The 20,456-nt window shown below is 42.2% G+C and overlaps 1 protein-coding gene across 3 annotated transcripts in view; it reads right to left on the reverse strand.

Moving 5' to 3' along the window:
- Nucleotides 1–20,456, reverse strand: part of galnt16 (UDP-N-acetyl-alpha-D-galactosamine:polypeptide N-acetylgalactosaminyltransferase 16) — a 54,768-nt gene that overhangs the window by 3,529 nt on the left and 30,783 nt on the right. For all 3 annotated transcript variants that reach the window (XM_084392854.1, XM_084392856.1, XM_084392855.1), the window contains exons 9-14: nt 18,684–18,787; nt 14,180–14,306; nt 13,998–14,090; nt 12,653–12,736; nt 12,384–12,507; nt 8,641–8,757 (exon numbers count right to left, since the gene is read on the reverse strand). In XM_084392854.1, the coding sequence (XP_084248980.1) occupies nt 8,641–8,757; nt 12,384–12,507; nt 12,653–12,736; nt 13,998–14,090; nt 14,180–14,306; nt 18,684–18,787 (649 nt within the window). The remainder of the gene's footprint in view (nt 1–8,640; nt 8,758–12,383; nt 12,508–12,652; nt 12,737–13,997; nt 14,091–14,179; nt 14,307–18,683; nt 18,788–20,456) is intronic.

The raw sequence follows: 20,456 nt of genomic DNA on the forward strand, positions 1-20,456 counted from the left end.
CGTGGATCCGTGTGAATGGGGATCGTTTTGACAATGGTGTCGTCTGTACACGGAAAACTCAAAGGAAAGACTTCTCCGTTTTAAGCACATCGTTGTTGTGTAAACGTGTCTTCATTCAGTTCTGTGATCGGTGTTGTCAACGTTATAGTGGTTGTGAAGTCTGTTTCCCTGAGTGTTCCTGTGTATTTTTGGATTAAAGACTGTTTAGTTGGAAAAATCCTGTCGTGCGCTTCCGGCTCATGAACACAATGATCAGTGAAAGAAGTTGTTTTACTTTCAGAAAAGGTTAATGGTCACCTCAGAAGGTCAAACTAAATGTATTTTTATTTTGTGTGTTGTTTGCAAATTTTTGCAACCCTGTTACCGAAATTTGGGACTCAATTTTGTGTGAATTTGTTATTTTCAAGCAAGAAATATTCAACAAACATCAAAGCGAGCTAGTTTGGGATCAAACGTTTGTTTACGGTATTGATAAATTTATGTTTTACATAAATTAAGGACAACAAATAGTTGAAATTTACTTGTGGAAAACATGCATGTTTGCTATTCACAATATTATTTCTAGCACAAGGATTGAAGAATTTCTTATAATCTTTAAGTAATTATCTTATTATTCTTTAGTATAGAACATCTGCTTTGTGTAGTATGTGGATTTTCTATATGCATGGAATAACCTACAACATTTATCAAAAGCATGATATACTACAATCGGCAATACACTGAAACTTGTGAACCAAAGGTAATAGATTTTTAACCTCTCCATCTTCACTGTTTGAACATTTGTACACAAACCTGGAATAAAAATGCAAAATAATTGTATTTTTAAGACATCCAATAACTGGACAGTCTTTGCAGAATTAAGCATCAAACGTAGTGAGGTTATATGACATAAATGTAGCATAGATTACAGCGGTTTGAAATTATTCTCTTTGTATAATGTTTAACATACTATTTTCACATAATAATAGGTGGTACATTATATGCAGTTGAATTCTGAACTGTAACAAATGATACAGGAATTAGCATGACTGTAAAATATCATATTTAAATAAACAGAGGAAGACAATATGAAACACATCTTTCTAAAAATGCAGCAAAGCAGTCTTGCAATGAAATGAAAGCAGCAAAATGTTTTAGCCAAGGGCATGTCACATTGCGTGACTGGTTTAGAGAGAAGTCAGTGAGTTTGAATTCAGAAGGCTTGATATACTGTAATATCCTGTGTGTGTGTGTGTGTTTGCTGTCTGCATGGCAGGTTTCATTCAGGAGAGCAATGATCTCAGTGCTGAGTAGCTCTGTTCCAAACCCTAGTGATCCAGCTTTCCGACTATTGCCTATAGGCAGCATCCTCACTGAAATTAAACTTATTGGGCCCTATTTTAACGATCTAAGCGCATGGTGTAAAGCAAGTGCAAGTGCACTTAGGGCGTGTCCAAATCCACTTTTGCTAGTTTAACGACGGGAAAAATGGTCGGTGCACGCTGCGCATGGTCTAAAAGGGTTGTCTCTATTCTCTTAATGAGTAACGTGTGTGTTTTGGGCTTTACGTGCAATAAATCAATCAGAGTCTCATCTCCCATTCCCTTTAAATGCCAGTTGCACTCGCGCCATGGCGGATTCGCTATTTACAATGGCGGAATTTGCAAGCGGAAAAACTGAACGCGTCTCCAGAGCCCATAACGGATCTGCTCGGGCGAGAGGTTAAAGCTCAAGCAGACCATCCACGGGACGAGCCGGATTCCACCATATCTTTATGTACACGATATTAATCTTTTAAATTGTAGTCCTTTTATTTTTCATATTTATTACTATAGGCGCATATTACTAACGCGCTCTTTAAATAACAAAAAAAATATTGCGCCATTGACTTTATACCAGTTTTCAGTTGGTCAATAGCTTTGTCTATTTCAGTTGCCTCAAAATAGCAACGTGCCAACAATGCATCTGGACACACCTCGTTTTCAGACCAGCAGCCCATGGGCGCAAATGCATTTTGCTATTTAAACAACGTGGCGCAGGACGTGAAAACGAAAACTGCGTTGCGCTGTGGAACCCACATTCATCTCTGAAGGAGTTATGTGGCGATATACATATGGACAAACCTGAAGGTTGTACTGCATATAAAATACTGGGTGACTTAGCCCAAGGGAAAGGCACAGGCTTCCGATTACAAGCAGCCGTGGAAGAAATACACATATGGGATCCCCGCAGGATGGCACATATGGGACCCAGCCTAGATCCGGATCTCAAAGATTCAACGGATAAAGGCCTGGCACCGGACGCTCCAACATGTCCGGGCCGAGGGTGTTGAAGGACTCAACAGGTTTTTCACTCTGGAGCAATAAGGGTGCACAGTAGGATGCAGCAAGCCGACAGAGCCAGGCCTCTCAGTGCTTCTACCCGTTTGAGGTGAGAACACGGGAGGAGGCCGGCTCTACACGTAGGCTATAATATCTAGCGAACGTGTTAGGTGTCGCCCAGCCCGCAGCTCTACATACAGACACAGAGCACGAACGGGACAGAGCAAAGCCAGGGCTGGGTCTGCCTCCTCCGAAGGCAGCGCTTGCAGGTTTACTGCCTGGTCCCTTAAGGGAGTGGTAGGAACCTTGGGAACATAGCAAGGCTTAAAGTACAACATGGTTGTCACCCGGCCCAAACTCTAGGCATGATTCGTTGACCAAAAATGCCTGCAGGTCCCCTACCCTCTTGACAGAGTCCAGTGCAACCAGCAGCAAAGTCTTCATGGAGAGAAGCTTTAAGTCTGCTGATTGCAAAAGTTCAAAGGGAGCATCCTGAAGTGCTCGAAGCACCAGGGAAAGGTCCCAAGAGGGTATGGAGGGGGGTCGAGGAGGATTTAACCATCTCGCCCCCTTAAGGAAGCTGACGACCAGGTCGTGCTTTCCTACTGTTTTGCCATCTATGTGGTTGTGATATGCTGAAATAGCGGCAGCATGTACTTTGAGGGTGGAGGGAGACAGCCTTCGCTCCAACCCTTGCTGCAAGAAGGAAAGCATGGACCCTATCGAACATCTTCGAGGGTCCTCTCTGCGGGAGGAACACCACTCGACGAACAGGTTCCACTTCAAGGCATATGCACGTCTCGTAGACGGCGCCTGTGCTGAAGTGATGGTGTAAAGTACCTCTGGGGGTAAGTTACCTAGAACCTCTGCGTCCCATCCAGGAACCACACATGGAGTTTCCAGAGGTCTGGACGCGGGTGCCATAGGGTGCCCCATCTCTGAGTCAGAAGGTCCTACCTCAGAGGAATGGGCCAGGGAGGGACTGTCACGAGGAGCATGACTTCTGGGAACCAGGTCCGGTGGGCCAAGAAGGAGCCACCAGAAGGACCTGCTCCTCATCCTCTCTGATCATGCACAGAGTCTGTGCAAGTAGGCTCACTGGGGGAAACACATATTTGCGGACGCCCCGGGGCCAGCTTTGTGCCAGTGCGTCCGTGCCGAGTGTTCCCTCGGTCAGGGAGTAAAACAACTGGCAGTGGGAGGTCTCTGAGGAGGCAAACAGGTCTACCTGAGCCTCCCCGAACTCTCTCCAGATCAGCTGAACTGCCTGAGGGTGGAGTCGCCATTCTCCTGGGAGCACAGCTCGTGACAGCTTGTTGGCCACACGGTTGAGCACACTGGGGACATACATGCCGCAAAGCGACCTCAGATGCTTCTGACTCCAGAGGAGGAGATGGCAGGCGAGTTGCGACATGCGACGGGAGCATAGACCAACTTGACGGTTGATGTATGCAACGGTCGCAGTGTTGTCCGTACGGACCAGCACGTCCCTTCCCTGTAGCGGCTTTTTTAAGCGGCTCAGAGCGAGACGTACTGCTAGCAACTCGAGGCAGTTGATGTGCCAATGCAGTTGGGGGCCCGTCCACACCCCTGACACTGCATGCCCGTTGTACGTGGCACCCCAGCCAGTGGAAGAGGCATCTGTGAACACCACAGCATGCCTGGACACCTGTTCCAAGGGCACTCCTGCCCGGAGGAACGAGGGGTCTGACCACGGGCTGAAGGTCTGGCGGCACGCCGCGTGATGCCACGCCCATCTCGGGACTCGGCCGTGAAGCCAGTGCTGAAGCGGTCTCATATGGAGCAGTCCAAGCAGGATTACCACTGCTGCTGCTGCCACATGCCTCAGGAGCCTCTGAAAATATTTCAGTGGGACCGCCGTCCTGCCTTTGAACATGTTCAAGCAGTTCAGCACCGACTGAGCACTTTCCTCTGTGAGCTGGCTGTCTGTGCGACCGAATCCAACTCCATACCGAGAAAAGAGACCCTCTGCACGGGGGAGAGTTTGCTCTTTTCCCAGTTGACCTGAAGACCCAACTGGCTGAGGTGCCTCAGCACGAGGTCCCTGTGTTCGCATGATCGAGAACTGATCTCGAGAGTGTGCTAGTATGAGCCAGTCGTCGAGATAGTTGAGGATGCGAATGCCCTGTTCTCTCATGGGAACAAGGGAACACTTTCGTGAAGACACGGGGAGACAGGGACAGCCCGAAGGGCAGGACCTTGTACTGATATGCTCGACCCTCGAACGCAAAGCGCAGAAACGGCCTGTGTCGAGGAAGAATCAAGACATGAAAGTACGCGTCCTTCAGGTCGATCGCTGCAAACCAATCTCGGGGACGGATGCATTCTAAAATGCGTCTCTGTGTGAGCATTTTGAACGGTAGCTTGTGGAGACTCCAATTCAAAACTCGCAGGTCCAAGATCGGTCGTAACCCACCGCCTTTCTTGAGTACAATGAAGTAGTGACTGTAGTACCCTGACCTCATATCGGCTGGAGGGACCGGCTCTATCGCGTCCTTCGCCAGTAGGACTGCGATCTCCGCCCACAAGACATGGCATCGGCTGCTCTCACTGTAGTGGAGTGGATGGCCCGAAACTTGGGGGGACGCCGGGCGAACTGAATCGCATAGCCGAGCCTAATGGTCCGAATGAGCCAGCGAGACGGACTGGGGAGCACTAACCAGGCTCGCAGAGACCGTACAAGCGGGACCAAATGGACCGTAGGTGTACCCGCAGTGGGGGCAACAGATTGGACAGGTCCCATCGAGAGAACACAGGCATCGAAGTGCTCGGCTCCGAAGCAAAAAGCTGAAGTCCAATCGCATCTTCTGCTCATTATATACCCGCGGTGCGTGGCTGAACAGCTGATGCAAATGATTGCACGCCTGTGCATTGGCTCGGTTAGTTTCACTCGAAGTAGATTGGCCTCTCTAGCGACATTCCTATTTGTCTGTCATGATGTACGCCGAGAGTGACCGACTGATAGGGAACAAATGATACAGGAATTAGCATGACTGTAAAATATCATATTTAAATAAACAGACAGAGGAAGACAATATGAAACACATCTTTCTAAAAATGCTGCAAAGCAGTCTTGCAATGAAATGAAAGCTGCAAAATGTTTTAGCCAAGGGCATGTCACATTGCGTGTGACTGGTTTAGAAATAGCCTAGGTCAGTGAGTTTGAATTCAGAAGGCTTGATATACTATAATATCCTGTGTGTGTGTGTGTGTGTGTGTATGTGTGTTTGCTGTCTGCATGGCAGGTTTCATTCAGGAGAGCAATGATCTCAGTGCTGAGTAGCTCTGTTCCAAACCCTAATGATCCAGCTTTCCGACTATTGCCTATAGGCAGCATCCTCACTGAAATTAAACTTATTGGGCTCTATTTTAACGATCTAAGAGCATGGTCTAAAGTGCAGGGTGCAAGTGCACTTAGGGCGTGTCCAAATCCACTGTTGCTATTTTAACGATGGGAAAAATGGTCGGCGCGCGCTGCACATGGTCTAAAAGGGTTGTCTCTATTCTCTTAATGAGTAACGGGTGTGTTTTGGGCTTGACATGCAATAAACCAATCAGAGTATCATCTCCCATTCCCTTTAAATGCCAGTTGCACTCGTGCCATGGCGGATTCACTATTTACATGACGGAATTTGCAAGTGGAAAAACTGAACGCGTCTCCAGAGCGCAAACGGATCTGGTCGTGCGAGAGATTAAAGCTCAAGCAGACCATCTACGGGACAAGCCGGATATCTTTATGTACACGATATTAATCTTTTATATTGTAATCCTTTTATTTTTAATATGTGGCATGTTTGTGTGCTGCTGCGCGTCCCTGTGTGTAATAAGCAGCACTGACAGGTTTCAGTTGGTCAATGGCTCAGTCTATTTTAGTTGCCTCAAAATAGCAACGTGCCAACAATGCGTCTGAACACACCTCTTTTTCAAACCAAGCACCCCATGGGCGCAAATGCATTGTGCTATTTAAACAACGTGGCGCAGGACGTGAAAATGAAAACTGCATTGGGCTGAAACTAGCAAAAAACACTTGCATTGTGCTTGGTGCTGCATTGCTCCGTTTGAATGATAGGGCCCATTGTCACAATCCTCAGTCACCAGACCAGTCACCACAGCACACTACATTTCCCATAATCCCTCCTGGATCACACCTGCACACACTCATCTAATCACCAGACCTGTTCATATTCATTTCATCATCTCTATGTATTTAGTTCCTCTGTTTTAGTCTTTGGATGTCGGTTGTTGTTTGTGTATGTTATGCACACTGTTATGCCTGTCTGCCTTTTTGTTTTTCATTAAATCACGTTTATATTTGTATCCGGTCTTCATTCGTCTTCTTCATCCTCATCCTGTGACACTTATAACTGATTGTAGACACTCTACATATTCAGCCACTTCAAGCCAAATAAACAATGCTCAAAACAAAAGCCACTGTTATTTTAGTATCATTGATATATATTAATAGTGATTTAGATTTAGATTTAGTTTAAGTTAACGATAATATCCCTGCTTTACTGTTGATATGAAAAATCAGGTACATTTAGCAATATAGTGTATGAATTATGCAGTATATGATGTATATTGTATGTTATCATGAACTATATGCCTTTCTCCACTGCGTTTCAAAGGATGCTGATTTTTAGAGTCAGCTGACTGACTCTGAGATGGCGAACGGGAACATGGTTTGTGTAACATTAGCAACACCTTATTAGCTGTTTGATAACATAGTCAAGCAAAAGGATAATCATATCAATTACAAAGTTTCCAATGTTGTAGAGAGCGATATATAAAACCAGGGCTTAACATTAACACCCACCAAATGCGTGTATTTCAGCAGTGGTGTGTAACGCAGTCACTCCTACTAGACACTTTGGCGGGTTGAACATTATATATAATATATACATTTTTCAATTGTAGTCTTTTAAAAGGCATCTGAAAAAATAAACCAAGTGGAATGTAGTGTTGTCAAAAATATAGATTTTTCGCTACATATCAATCCTGAAATATCTGAAACACGATAGATACGAATAGATACACGATGCCAGCTGCTCTTTCTCTCTCTCTCTCATCTCTCTGACAGCGAGTGACACACAAACCCGTCTCTCCTCACTCACTCGTTTCATTTGATCCTGATGAATATTGTTGGTGTGACAGGGCTTGAATTTCGCTGTGGGATTATGCATAATTTTACTCAGTCCTGCAGATTTTGTTCTCACACTCAAAGTGCAGCACATAAAACCGCCTCTCAGTACTAAACTGAGTTATTTTTTGCTGCTTATTGCGCTTAAACAGTCAAATACACACAAAATAATGTCTAAATGCCGGTCTTGGCGAGTATTTACGTTAACACAGTCAGTTATGTTTTAACTTTAAGTAATGTTTTAACATAAACAGTTGAGAAAGAAAATGCATGTGTAACAGTATGTTTGATCCGTGCATCAGGTCTTAAAGTGACGGCAGCCTAATATAATGAGCAAATACAATTGCCAAATTATGGCAGTTTTTTCCAATGGTATCAATGTCAAAATTGTGGCCAGTGAAAATGCTGACTGCAGACCTTTTTCATGCTCAAACAACAACATTACACACACAAATAAATAAATAAATAAATAAATAAATAAACCTTTTTTAAATCATTTCACTGAGCTTGATGTAGTGGCCAAAACAAGGTATCTACATTTTGGGACAAAGTAAGCAGATCAGTAAGGTTTTGAATAGAGAAATGCACAACAATTACTAACAAAATATATAACAAAAATATATATTTTTTATAATGGCAATCATATGGAGAGATGCAAGTAAAGCAAATCTTCTCTATATGGAATTTGATCTGTTTGTGAGGCGTGTTCAGACTTTAGGAGATATCACAAATGAGCCAAACATGAATGAGTGGACAGGGGTAGAGGTCAGTCTGATGAAAGATGGAGAAGAAAAACGAAAAAGATTAAAGCCAAACCAGCTAAGCCAGCTTAGCTTGTGAGTGGAACCATATGCAGTGGGCTTATGGGAAGATATGTGTCTGTTGTGTTTGAGATTGATGGCAGAAGATATACAAAGAGAAAAAGAAAAAATGCAGCTATTATGACTGAAAGAATGAGAGGATTTTAGGACAAAGAGGAATAACGCTGAACATTCGCCCAGAAATGGCAACAGAAAATCACGTAAACACTTAAATTTACATAACTTCCACAGAGAACACTAGTGCTGTCCGAGAGCTAATAGTCTTCTGAAACACGCAGACATCAAACTTGCATATGATTCATTCTCAGTGGGTCATCAAAACTGGAACTGCTCATCTGTCAGATACACGTACACCCACCTGTCTGGACTCTTTGGTGTTGCAGGGTTCCAGTCTGACCTTTGACCCTGCAGTAAAGGCTGTGATGGTCAAACACTGGTCATGCTGACGGATCTGTGGTTCAATCAGGGTCCACTTCTAAAAAAAAATAAGAATAAAAAAGATACAGACAAATTATTGGGTGAGTAATGCAGGTGTAGAGTTATATAGATAAGTTAAACACTCATCGGCCACTTTATCAGGTAAACCTGTTCAACAGCTTGTTAACGCAAATATGTAATCAGCCAATCACATGGCAGCAACTCAATGCATGTGGACATGGGGTGTTTCTCAATACTCAGTATGCAAAGTTTGGACTTGCCAAGTTCGACTCAGGGGATCTCAGTTATCAGTGTATATTTCAGGCAACAATGAATTGAAAAATGTTTTAAATCACCACTCTGCCTCTTTTCATTTTCATTTAAAGTCAACAATTTTACCCTTAAAACTCTTCTTAGATCCCCAAAATGACATATTTAATGTTTTTTCCTTTAATTTTTTTCCATGCCATAAAACAGCTTCAATGTAACTCTACACCCTTGCCTCATTTAGTATATGCGGTTCTATGAATATGCATATGAGCCCCGCCTCCACTCACTCACACAGATCAGCGATCCACTCGTTCCAACTCTGATTGGTTACAAGGGTTGGCAAATCAGAAAAGCCAACGATTTCAAACTGTGTTTTTGAGACTGTCTTTGATTCAACTTTAAAAGCTTGATTTTCACCACAGGGGAACTTTAAAAAAATCTTAAACATATTAATAAGCCACACAAATGTGGTTCAGGCAACATGTACATTGATTATCCTATTGCATGTATATTTATAACAAATCGAAATATAAAACACAACCCTGGCTCTTTTCTAAAAAAATATTAAACATACTATTATGTGGTTCAGGCAATATGTGCATAAGCCTACTCTGATTATCTTCACTGTAATAAAATAAAATATGACATATAACACAACCCTGTCTCTTTTTGTCAAATGTCATTTTTAATTATCAATAATAGCCATTATAAAAGTGTAAGTAAAAGGAAAAAGCTATACAATATATGAAATAAAGCAAACAATTCAGTCAAACATACAAAGTCAGCGCTCTAGTACACTGCAATGGTACAGTTAAATAGACCTTATTCAGAGCAGCGCCACGACAGGTGTGAGAGTGAGGCTGTGAGGGATTATAGACTTGCCGTGTTTCCAGTGGCATCCGCTGTAAAAAGCTGTGTAAAGCTCTTAGATTACTTACAATTTTCCACAGCTGGAGTTTTTTGTCAACTAAAATATTTTTCCAGTGTTTCATGAGCAGAACAATCCAAAAACACATTAAATGACAGTACAGCCCACTGAAGAGATGCATGTCTGTCCCTCCCAGCCTCGCTTTCATTCCCATTAAAAATCAAAGATGGCGCTGCTGTGAATAAGGTCAATAGCCTAAATATATAAAGTTCTGTCATGAAAACTCTCAGAGAGATTGGCATGTTATTGGATATGGCAATGTTAATGTATTTGTTCTTGGCTAAATAGATCTGCTACGCTGCTGCTGCTGCATGAATAACAGACATGAATAACCCCAGTAGCAGATCTATACAGGTGGAGCTGGGGAAGGGGGAGGGTTTCTGAAAGCGCTGCAGACTGATAACAGCAACACCCCGGTTTTTGTTTAAATGTTAAGCTGCAGCTTATTGGCCGCGGATGCAACAACAACCAATCAGCTGTGCTATGATAATGACATAATCGCTATCAAATGACTGTCAGACTGCACCATCTACAGTTTCATGCCAGGACTAGGTATTTATGAAACTTCACTTTGCCTGCAGCCAAAATGATTTGCCAGGGAACAAATTATAGATTCATGAGACCAAAGATCGTTAGATACAGCCTACACAAGACAAATTACTGTATATCTCATGTTTAACCACTACAGAGACATCGGAGCCAGCGGCAAACATCAGAAGGACTAGCCGAGATAAGGCTGTTCCAGGCCGGGTTAATGAGCGCAAGTCCACAAGAATACAAGTACAGACAAGAACGCATTTTGAGGAACGGTCATGGTCAAGTTCAAACTGAGCATCAGAATGGGGAAGAAATGTGATTTAATTGAACGTGGCATGGCTGTTGGTGCCAGATGGGCTGGTCTAAATATAGTTAAGAAACTGCTGATCTACTGGGATTTTCATGCACAACCATCTCTACGGTTAGAATGGTCCTAAAACATCCAGTGAGCGTCATGTCTGTGGGTGAAAATGTTGTTGATGCCAGAGGAGAGGAGAATGGCCAGACTGGTCAGAGCTGATAGAAAGGCAACAGTAACTCAAATAACCACTCGTTACAACCGAGGTCTGCAGAAGAGCGTCTCTGAACACACAACACGTCAAGCCTTGAAGCAGAAGCAGCAGAAGACGACACACCGGAGACACTCCTGTCAGCTGAGAACTGAAAACTGAGGCTACAGTTCACACAGACTCACCAAAACAGGACAATAGAAGATAGGAAAAACGTTGCCTGGTCTGATGAGTCTCGATTTCTGCTGCGACATTCAGATGGTAGGGTCAGAATCTGGCTGCTGGTGTAATGGTGTGTTGGATATTTTCTCGGCAAGTTTTGGGCCCCTTAGTACCAATTAAGCATTGTTGACCATGTCTGTCCCTTTATGACCACAGTGTACTTCTAATGGCTACTTCCAGTAGGATAACGTGCCGTCACACAGCTCAAATCATCTCAAACGGGTTTCTTGAACATGACAATGTTCACTATGATGTTCACTAAACTCAAATGGCCTCCACAGTCACCAGATCTCAATCCAATAGAGCAGCTTTGGGATGTGGTGCAACTGTGTGATATTTTCATGTCAATATGGACCAAAATCTCTAAGGAATGTTTCCAGCACTTTGTTGAATCTATGCCACAAAGAATTAAGGCAGTTTCGAAGGCAAAAGGGGGTTTAACCCGGTATTAGCAAGGTGTACCTAATAAAGTGGCCAGTGAGTGTATATAGCAATGCAGAATTTGTAAGTGAATCACACTCATAATCTGAAAAATTTACTTTTTTAATTTGTATTTTAATTTGTTTATTTGACAAGGAGTTGATTTGGAGTTTTTTATTTATGTTTTATTTAGCATTGCTTCTCATTCCAAATCTCTGAATTCCATTTAATTCCACATAAAATCCTCTCCTCTTCTCCATGTCACTGAATTACGTTAGCTTTGTACAGGTATATTAATGGGCAAAAATATTTTTGAAAAATGTGAACATGGAGAGTGTTGCAATTACACTGCACATAGTGCACAGGGCAGTTAGGTAATAACTGAAAAAGGTCTGTTGACATTGTAAAAAACACACACAAAAAAACACAGATGGTGGAATCAAAATCGAATCAGGTAATCCGTGCCATTGCCTAGTATACTCTTACTCACAAAAATGCAATATACAATATTCAAAAGTATGCAAAAAAAAAAAAAACATTTAATGGTCAAAAAAAAGAAAAGCAAACATGAAAATAATGTGAACATGGAGTGTGTTGCAATCACAATGACCAAACAAAATCAGTGCCAAAGCCTAGCCTTAGTTTTGTAACTTTATACTCTTACTCAATTGGAAAACACCTAACATTTTTACAGGAAAACCCAACCTATTTTGAAAACAAAAATGCCATGGCTCCTGATGTATTACTGAAAATAATGTCAAGTTAGTAACTGCTACTTTCAGTCAGTTAAAGCTTCACCTGTGAGGCAGGTATGCTCGGTACGGTCTTACACTCAGCCAAACCCAGACTGTCTGTGCCGTGGCTCTCCAGACACAACCCATCCTGCTTCAGGAGACTGTACACCTCCTCCTGCTCTGGGATTCTGACAAACACAAGCAATAACAACAAAACACGTTCAGAACAGGGACCCGAGAGGGTTAAATAGCATTTCACTCCAAATACAAAGAGTCCAGGCTTTGTCTGGCAGCCCATCAGAGCCCAGACACAGTCCAGTGAACGCGACTCACTTGAGTTCAGGGTACACATTCTCAAGATACCAGCGGAAAGAGTTACAGTTCAGCTTCCGTCGCAGTGCAAGCCGATCTGCAATACTGTGTAGAGAGACAGAAGCGGTTTAAAGGAATAGTTCACCCAGAAATGAAAAAATCATCATCTAACAAGCACAAGTTGCTCCAGAAAGTTCACAGAGAGTAAGTATATACTCTCCAGGGGCTGTCAAGATCCAAAAAGTACCATAAAATAGTCTGTACTGCTTGTGCACAGTATCGATCATGCAATATTGTGTGAGAATAGTGTGTGAGAAACATATCCACTGAAAATCTAATGAGTTTAAAATAAAATTGAGTTTTGTTGGTATAAACCTTTGTGAAAAAGAAGTGCACTTTAGCATACTTTAAAAAAATATATAATATACTTTTAAAAAAGTTTTAACTGAATGTAATGTTTTCAGACACTTAATTGTGTGTTATTTAAAACTAAATGAAAGTGTATTATATATTTAATTTACATTAAATGTAATTATTTGACCTTAAGAGTGTTTTTTGACACATTTAAGTAGATCTTAAGTACATCTTTATGTAATTTGAAATATGCTAAATGTACTGGCAAGCATTTATGGTAAACTAAAATATGAAACTTATTCAAATGTCATGTATGTAAAAATATATATGCAATTAAACATTTGCAATGATAAAGGTAAAATATATTACCTTTAAATGTAATATTAAATAATACACTACAGTTAAAATTATAATCATTTACTTTACATGTGCTTCAACAGTCATGAAAGTGTGCTCTCATTAAGTACACTTAAGTGTCTTTTATTTCATTAATATTATATTATCTGCAAGTTTTGAAACTATACTTAAGATTTGAAGCACACTACAAGCGCACTTCTTTTTCACAAGGGAATTTATGTATTTAGGTTGATTCAGTGATGTTATATAATATTTTTCACTTGAATAAAACCAGTTAATGTAGATGTTAGCCGTTACAGGTTACCATTTTTTTTTCAGTGTACGTTGTTTGGTGTTTGATTTTTAAACCTGGCATGACACATCTTGACAAGCCAAGTTGAAGTATTTACTTAAAGTACTTTTATGGAGCCTGATAGTCAGTGTTATTGTATGTAGCCGCGTGAACATCCTGCTAAACATCTCTTTTGTGTTGCACAGTCTGGACTGACATGAGGGCGAGTAAACAACAACAGAGATTTCATTTTGGATGTGACTATTCCTTCAGAATCAGAGGTAAATATAATCAGGACAATCTCATAAAACGGCCTTTCACCAGCTCACCATAACAAGATCTACATAAAAACACAGTGTATAAAAGTTATCAGAGATGTCTGACCTCCCGAAGGCCTTTCCCTGCGCTGACGGTCTTGCAGCGTAGTAATACTGTTTATACTCATCCATCCAGACCTCAGCCGCTCTCCGCGTGTTCCTACAACACACACAGACAATGTTACAGCGCTTCACTCATACACTTCGTCGTAAAGCATATGATTACAGCTTACATAAAGGCCAATTTACTTAATGTAGGTGAGCGCATTGCCCTCTGGGAAGTCATAGGGATGGCGTTTCCTAAAGACGTGTCCCACGCGACTGCAGGGCAGGATCTCAAGACTGCCGCCACACATCCACACTCTGAACGACAGCTCTACAACATAACAAAAAAAAGATTATGGAAATAATTTAGTTTGTGCAAGAATGAAACATTAAAAATATGGTTACAAATGTTTTGAAATAGGAAAAGCAATGCTGTAAAGCGATAAAAAACAATACAGGCATCCATGAGGATCAATCCTTGCTGTGAGCAAGACATGCTAATGCTGTACAATATAGCGTACATAAATTACCCATGCAGGTGGAGCTGGGGAGGGAGGAGGGTTTCTGAAACCGCACTGCACCTGCTACAGCAAATGCTGACCAAGTATTTGAAGGTTGAGCAGCGAGCTCATTGGCTATGATACAGCAGGAACCAATCAGCTTTGCCCAATAGATAACAATGTGATTGCAAGCAGATTGAGTTAAGGACCGATCAGCCTGCGCCATCTAGAGTTTCATGGCAGGACTTTGTATTTGTCCAAATTCCTCTCCTTATAGCTCTACGTTAAACACAAAACATGTTCTGATGGACGTGTTACCACAGTTAATAACATTGTAAATCTAGCAATTTTTTAATATATTTTCATTTTAAAAACAATGTAATGCACATTTATAAGACTTTACATATTACCTTGGCATTGAATTACAGAAAACTAGTTAACGCTGCCACGTGAGTGTCTGTAGTACAATGGCTGAGGAAGTGATGGTAAATTTGACATTGTTCTCTCTTCTTATCATTGTAATCAATTTCTCAAAAAATGTTCCTCTTTTGGTAAGTCATAGAAATGCTATTGTGGATTTCTTTTCTTTTTCTATGGACCCTTTTCACATATCCGGGTTTCTCAGAAGTAGAAGTCGTCATAGTTGAGTAAACGTCTATAGTGATGAATAAGAGATGACAGCAAATATAATTTTTATATTCCCATTTGCTCCAATAGCAAAAAAAAAAAAAAAAAACTCCATGATAGTGTTTCCACGACTTTCCAAAAGCAGAAAAAATATAGAGAGATTGATTACAGCCGCCAGAAGAAAGAATTATGCCAAATTTGTCGTCACTCCCTCAGTTGTTGTATTAGAAACACCCTCGCAACAGTGTTCATTTGTTGTTTGTCATCTACTGACAAGGTAATATAACAAAGTATGGCATTATAAATGTGTATTAAACATTTTTTTAATACAAAATGAAAATTTCACTAGAAAAACTTTACTAGGTTTGCGATGTTGATACCTGTGGAAACACGTCATCACAGTCTGTGAAATGGGTCCATTGCGGGATATGGAAACACAAAGATTGACGTGTCACACAGTATTTTAGAATTTATTCAATGCGGACAGACAAATTGCTTGTGGAAAACTTGTGCTGCGTCTGGTTAGGATACAATGTAAGGTATAGTATCAGATCAGAACATACAGATTTTTGGACTAATAAGATTGAACTAAATATGATATCCTGATTAATTTAAAATCTGTTTATCATTTCTCATATTTTATTTAATAATATAAAAACATAATATTAAAGCATTTCATCAAAATAACCTGATGATGTAAACACAACCTACTGTACACACACACACGTTGGGTTTCCATGTTTTATGGGGACTTTCCCTTGACATAATGATTTTTATACTGTATATTATATCCCCTAACCCTAAACCTACCCATCACAGTGTTCATTTGTTGTTTGTCATCTACTGCCAAGGTAATATAACACAAAGTATGGCGTTATAAATGTGTATTAAACATTTTTTAATACAAAATGAAAATTTTACTATTGTTCTGCATATTTACATTTTCAAAAAACATCCTTTAGTATGAAGTATGAAGGGCTATCCGGTCCCTGTACGACCGGAGCAGGAGCTTGGTTCGTATTGCCAGCAGTAAGTCAGACTTGTTCCCGGTGCGTGTTGGACTCCGGCAGGGCTGCCCTTTGTCGCCGGTTCTGTTCATAATTTTTATGGACAGAATTTCTAGGCGCAGCCAGGGGCCGGAGGGGGTCAGGTTTGGGGACCACACGATTTCATCTCTGCTCTTTGCGGATGATGTTGTCGTGTTGGCCTCATCAAACCAGGACCTCCAGCATGCACTGGGACGGTTTGCAGCCGAGTGTGAAGCGGCTGGGATGAAAATCAGCACCTCCAAATCCGAGGCCATGGTTCTCAGTCGGAAAAGGGTGGTTTGCCCGCTTCAGGTTGGTGGAGAGCTCCTGCCTCAAGTGGAGGAGTTCAAGTATCTTGGGGTCTTGTTCACGAGTGAGGGAAGGATGGAACGGGAGATTGACAGACGGATCGGTGCAGCTTCTGCAGTAATGCGGTCGCTGTACCGGTCTGTCGTGGTGAAGAAAGAGCTGAGCCGCAAGGCGAAGCTCTCGATTTACCAGTCAATCTACGTTCCTACTCTCACCTATGGTCATGAGCTGTGGGTCATGACCGAAAGGACAAGATCCCGGATACAAGCGGCCGAAATGAGCTTTCTCCGCAGGGTGGCTGGGCGATCCCTTAGAGATAGGGTGAGAAGCTCAGTCACTCGGGAGGAGCTCAGAGTAGAGCCGCTGCTCCTCCACATCGAGAGGGGTCAGTTGAGGTGGCTCGGGCATCTTTTCAGGATGCCTCCTGGACGCCTTCCCGGGAAGGCGTTCCGGGCATGTCCCACCGGGAGGAGACCCCGGGGAAGACCTAGGACACGCTGGAGGGACTATGTCTCCCGGCTGGCCTGGGAACGCCTCGGTGTCCCCCCGGAAGAGCTGGAGGAAGTGTCTAGGGAGAGGGAAGTCTGGGCATCCCTGCTTAGACTGCTGCCCCCGCGACCCGGCCCCGGATAAGCGGTAGAAGATGGATGGATGGATGGATCCTTTAGTATGACTAGTAACAGAGCCACCTTGAGTCGCAAACTTCTCCAAGGCTGACTCCAAGGGCTCAAATGGAGCCTCTGACAAACCTTCCAGGACTATGGAAAGATCCCAGGAAGGAATTTGTGGTAGAGACTGGGATCAGGGCACTAAGGGCATGCTCCCTCATGGGGGAATGTTTTACACCACGACAAGTCATGTATCCATTTCCACCTGATACCCCGCCACTTCTGTGTTTCAGGGAGCAGCAGTCTTTAGCAGATTTCTACCCTATCTCAGCAATGCTGTCAGAGAGTGGCACCCGCCCCCTCTTATAGAGGGGCATTATAGGTTGTCAGGGCAGTCGACTGGTCCGAGTCTGGTTCTCAGACCCTATGTCTCTTCTGGAAGGCTCTCCTTTGGAGATATCCAACCATGGTTGATTCTCCACCCTGACCTGAAAGTCTGGCTCCTGAGGGACCCCAGCTCATAGATCCTGGTCTCTCAACTGATGTTGTTGAGACCAACCTAAATGCTAGAGCTCCCCCCGCAAGGAAACCTTATGCCCCGTCTCTTGCATCATGGTGTGCTCAGCACCACATTGACCCAGTACACTGCCTGTGTGGTTCAGTGCAGGAGTTCTTGCAGTGTCTTCTGGCAGGACTATCACCTGCTACTGTTAAAGTTTGCTTGTCTGCCTTCAGCTTGCTAAGGTCTCTTTTGATGGAGTCTCTTTGGGGAGGCATCCCCTCCTTGTCTCATTTTATGTGTGGTGCCAGACGAATGAGGCCTATCTGCAGACCACGAGTTCCTTTCTGGGATCTTTCCATAGTCCTGGAAGGTTTAACAGAGGTTTCGTTTGAGCCCTTGGAGTCAGCCTCGCAGAAGTTTCTGACTCAATGTGGCTCTGTTACTAGCATAACTTCAGAGTAGGAGACTTGCAGTTGCCCCCTCCTTCTTAGTTTTTGCCCCTGGACTGGTCAAAGTTTTATTGCTCTCGAGGCGGGGGTAACTTTCCAAAGGTTCTGTTTTTGCTGGCCATTCGGTCATCCTTTAAGACCTTTCTCCTCCACCGTTTGACTTGCCGGTGAAAGAAAGGCTTCATCTCTTATCTCCAGTCAGGACTTTGAGGATTTACGTTAGCTTCTTGGGTTTGTGGTGTAAATCCGATCAGTCACTGGTCTGCTTGGAGGCTGTGGCAGTGTTTATTTCATCATGTTGTTGATGCGATTTCTCAGATTAGATGCGATTCGTTTTTTTAAATGTCTGTCCAGTTTTTATTGTTTTATTTCAGTTTTAGTTTATTAATACATCAAGTTAAACTAAAAAAAGAAGAAAAAAATTGCCTTGGCAACTAGCTGAAGTTTTGTATATTTTATTTTGTTTCACTTAACAATTTTTTTCATGGTTTTAGTTGTAGTCTTAGTTAACAATAATACCCCTGAGGTTTGTTTGACTATATTAGTGAGGACATCTTCTCCACACACTTTTCTTTATACAATGTCTTGCTAAACTGTTCACAGGATGTTTGTAACTTCAGCACATTCACAGAAGAGGAGTGAAAGAATCTTTCAGGATAATGTCATACATTTGATCATTACTTACCAAAGTTCTCACCACCCCAAATATCCATGTGAGTGTCATACTGGCCCAGACGATTAAACCAGCCTTTTTCCATTACGAAGATTCCTCCAGCAATTACAGGGGTCCTGCATGAACAGCAGTTAGTATCAAGAGTATAGGGACATGTCCTTACCAATATAATACCTAGCACTAGCAATCATTTTGATAACAAAAACTAAAAAAACATTAAAAAAAAACAATACAATAAACAATATATATATATATATATATATATATATATATACTGTAGTCAACATTTGAAGTGGATCAAAAAAGTTCATCAAAGTTGTCCTAAGACAAGAACGGGTATTGTTAAAAATTCATGTATAACTTTGATGAAAGGTTTTGATCCACTTCAAATGTTAACTACTGTATATATATATATATATATATATATATATATATAATTTATAAAACCACCGTTGGTTTATTTTAATGCATCTGAAATGGGTCATACAATCGTTACCATTACCAAGGAGTCAAAGTAAATACATAAGAAAACAATGGGAGATAGGGCCTTTTGTACTGCTGCCCCACATCTGTGGAATGAGGGCACCTCAACCCACTGACTGTTTTAAAAAAGGCCTTAAGACATTTCTTTTTAGCAAAGCTTTTGGTCCCCTTTAGATGTTGTTTTTTTTTTTTAAGAAATGCTTATCTTTTTTGTTTTTAACCTGTAGCACTTTGAGATCTCTGATGAAAAGTGCGTTAGAAATAAAATGCATTATTATTATTAAGAACGCTCTGACCCCACTCCCCCACCCCATCCCCAAACACTGTGTAATTCACAGTAAGTGCTCTATATATTATATAGAGTACTTGCATATTCATTTTGGGCCCTATCTTGCACCCATCGCAATTGACTTTGTACACCGACGCATGTATCATTCCTATTTTGCACCCGCGCACAGCGGACTTTTCCCTCCACAGACGCACGTCTGTAAACTAGGAAATACACTTGCGCTCCCCGGGGCGGTTCAGCACAAAGAGGAGGCGTGTTTCGGCGCAAACGTTCCCTGGTGCTATTTTGCAGGTTTAGAAAACAATTCCGCCACTGACCAGGAAAAACCTAGTCTAAAGTCAGTGGCGCATTGCACATGTTATTCATATGCTATTTTAAGGGCGCATGCTTGGCCATAATCAATGTAGCGTGTGCACAACGCGCATACACACACTTTGATTCTCTCATCTACACAGAAGCAGCAGTTTTCATTTTTGCAAATCATACATTATTACGATAGATAGATAGATAGATAGACAATTTATTATAAAAGCATACATCTAGCTTACACATTTACCCAAATTATCATATGCCTGTTTAACCGAAGTTAATTTGGGTGGGTTTCTCCATCCCCAATGTCACTTCTCTGTCTTTTACGGCCCTGACGAGAACGTCGGTCTCCTCGGATGTGACCCGCTCCTGGCGCGCGCCTGGCAAATCCGCCGTTATAATAGGAATCCGCCATTGGAAAAAGCGCGTCTGCTCTTAAAGGGAATGTGAGATGACGCTCTGACTGGTTTATTTCACCTTACGCCCAAACCACACCTATGAGTAATGAAGCTACTTCAGACCAACCCATTTTAGATTTGCGTCGGGCGCAAGAGTCATTTATCCCGCCGGTATAATAGCAACAGCGCCCAAGACCCGCCCACAAAATTACTTGCGTTTCACGCTTGATACTTGCGTTTCAGATCGTTAAAATAGGGCCCTATTTGTGTATATACTCTGATGCTGATGAGAGATGTTGACAAATG

This window comes from Rutilus rutilus (assembly GCF_951802725.1).
Source record: "Rutilus rutilus genome assembly, chromosome: 21".
Taxonomy (NCBI): domain Eukaryota; kingdom Metazoa; phylum Chordata; class Actinopteri; order Cypriniformes; family Leuciscidae; genus Rutilus; species Rutilus rutilus.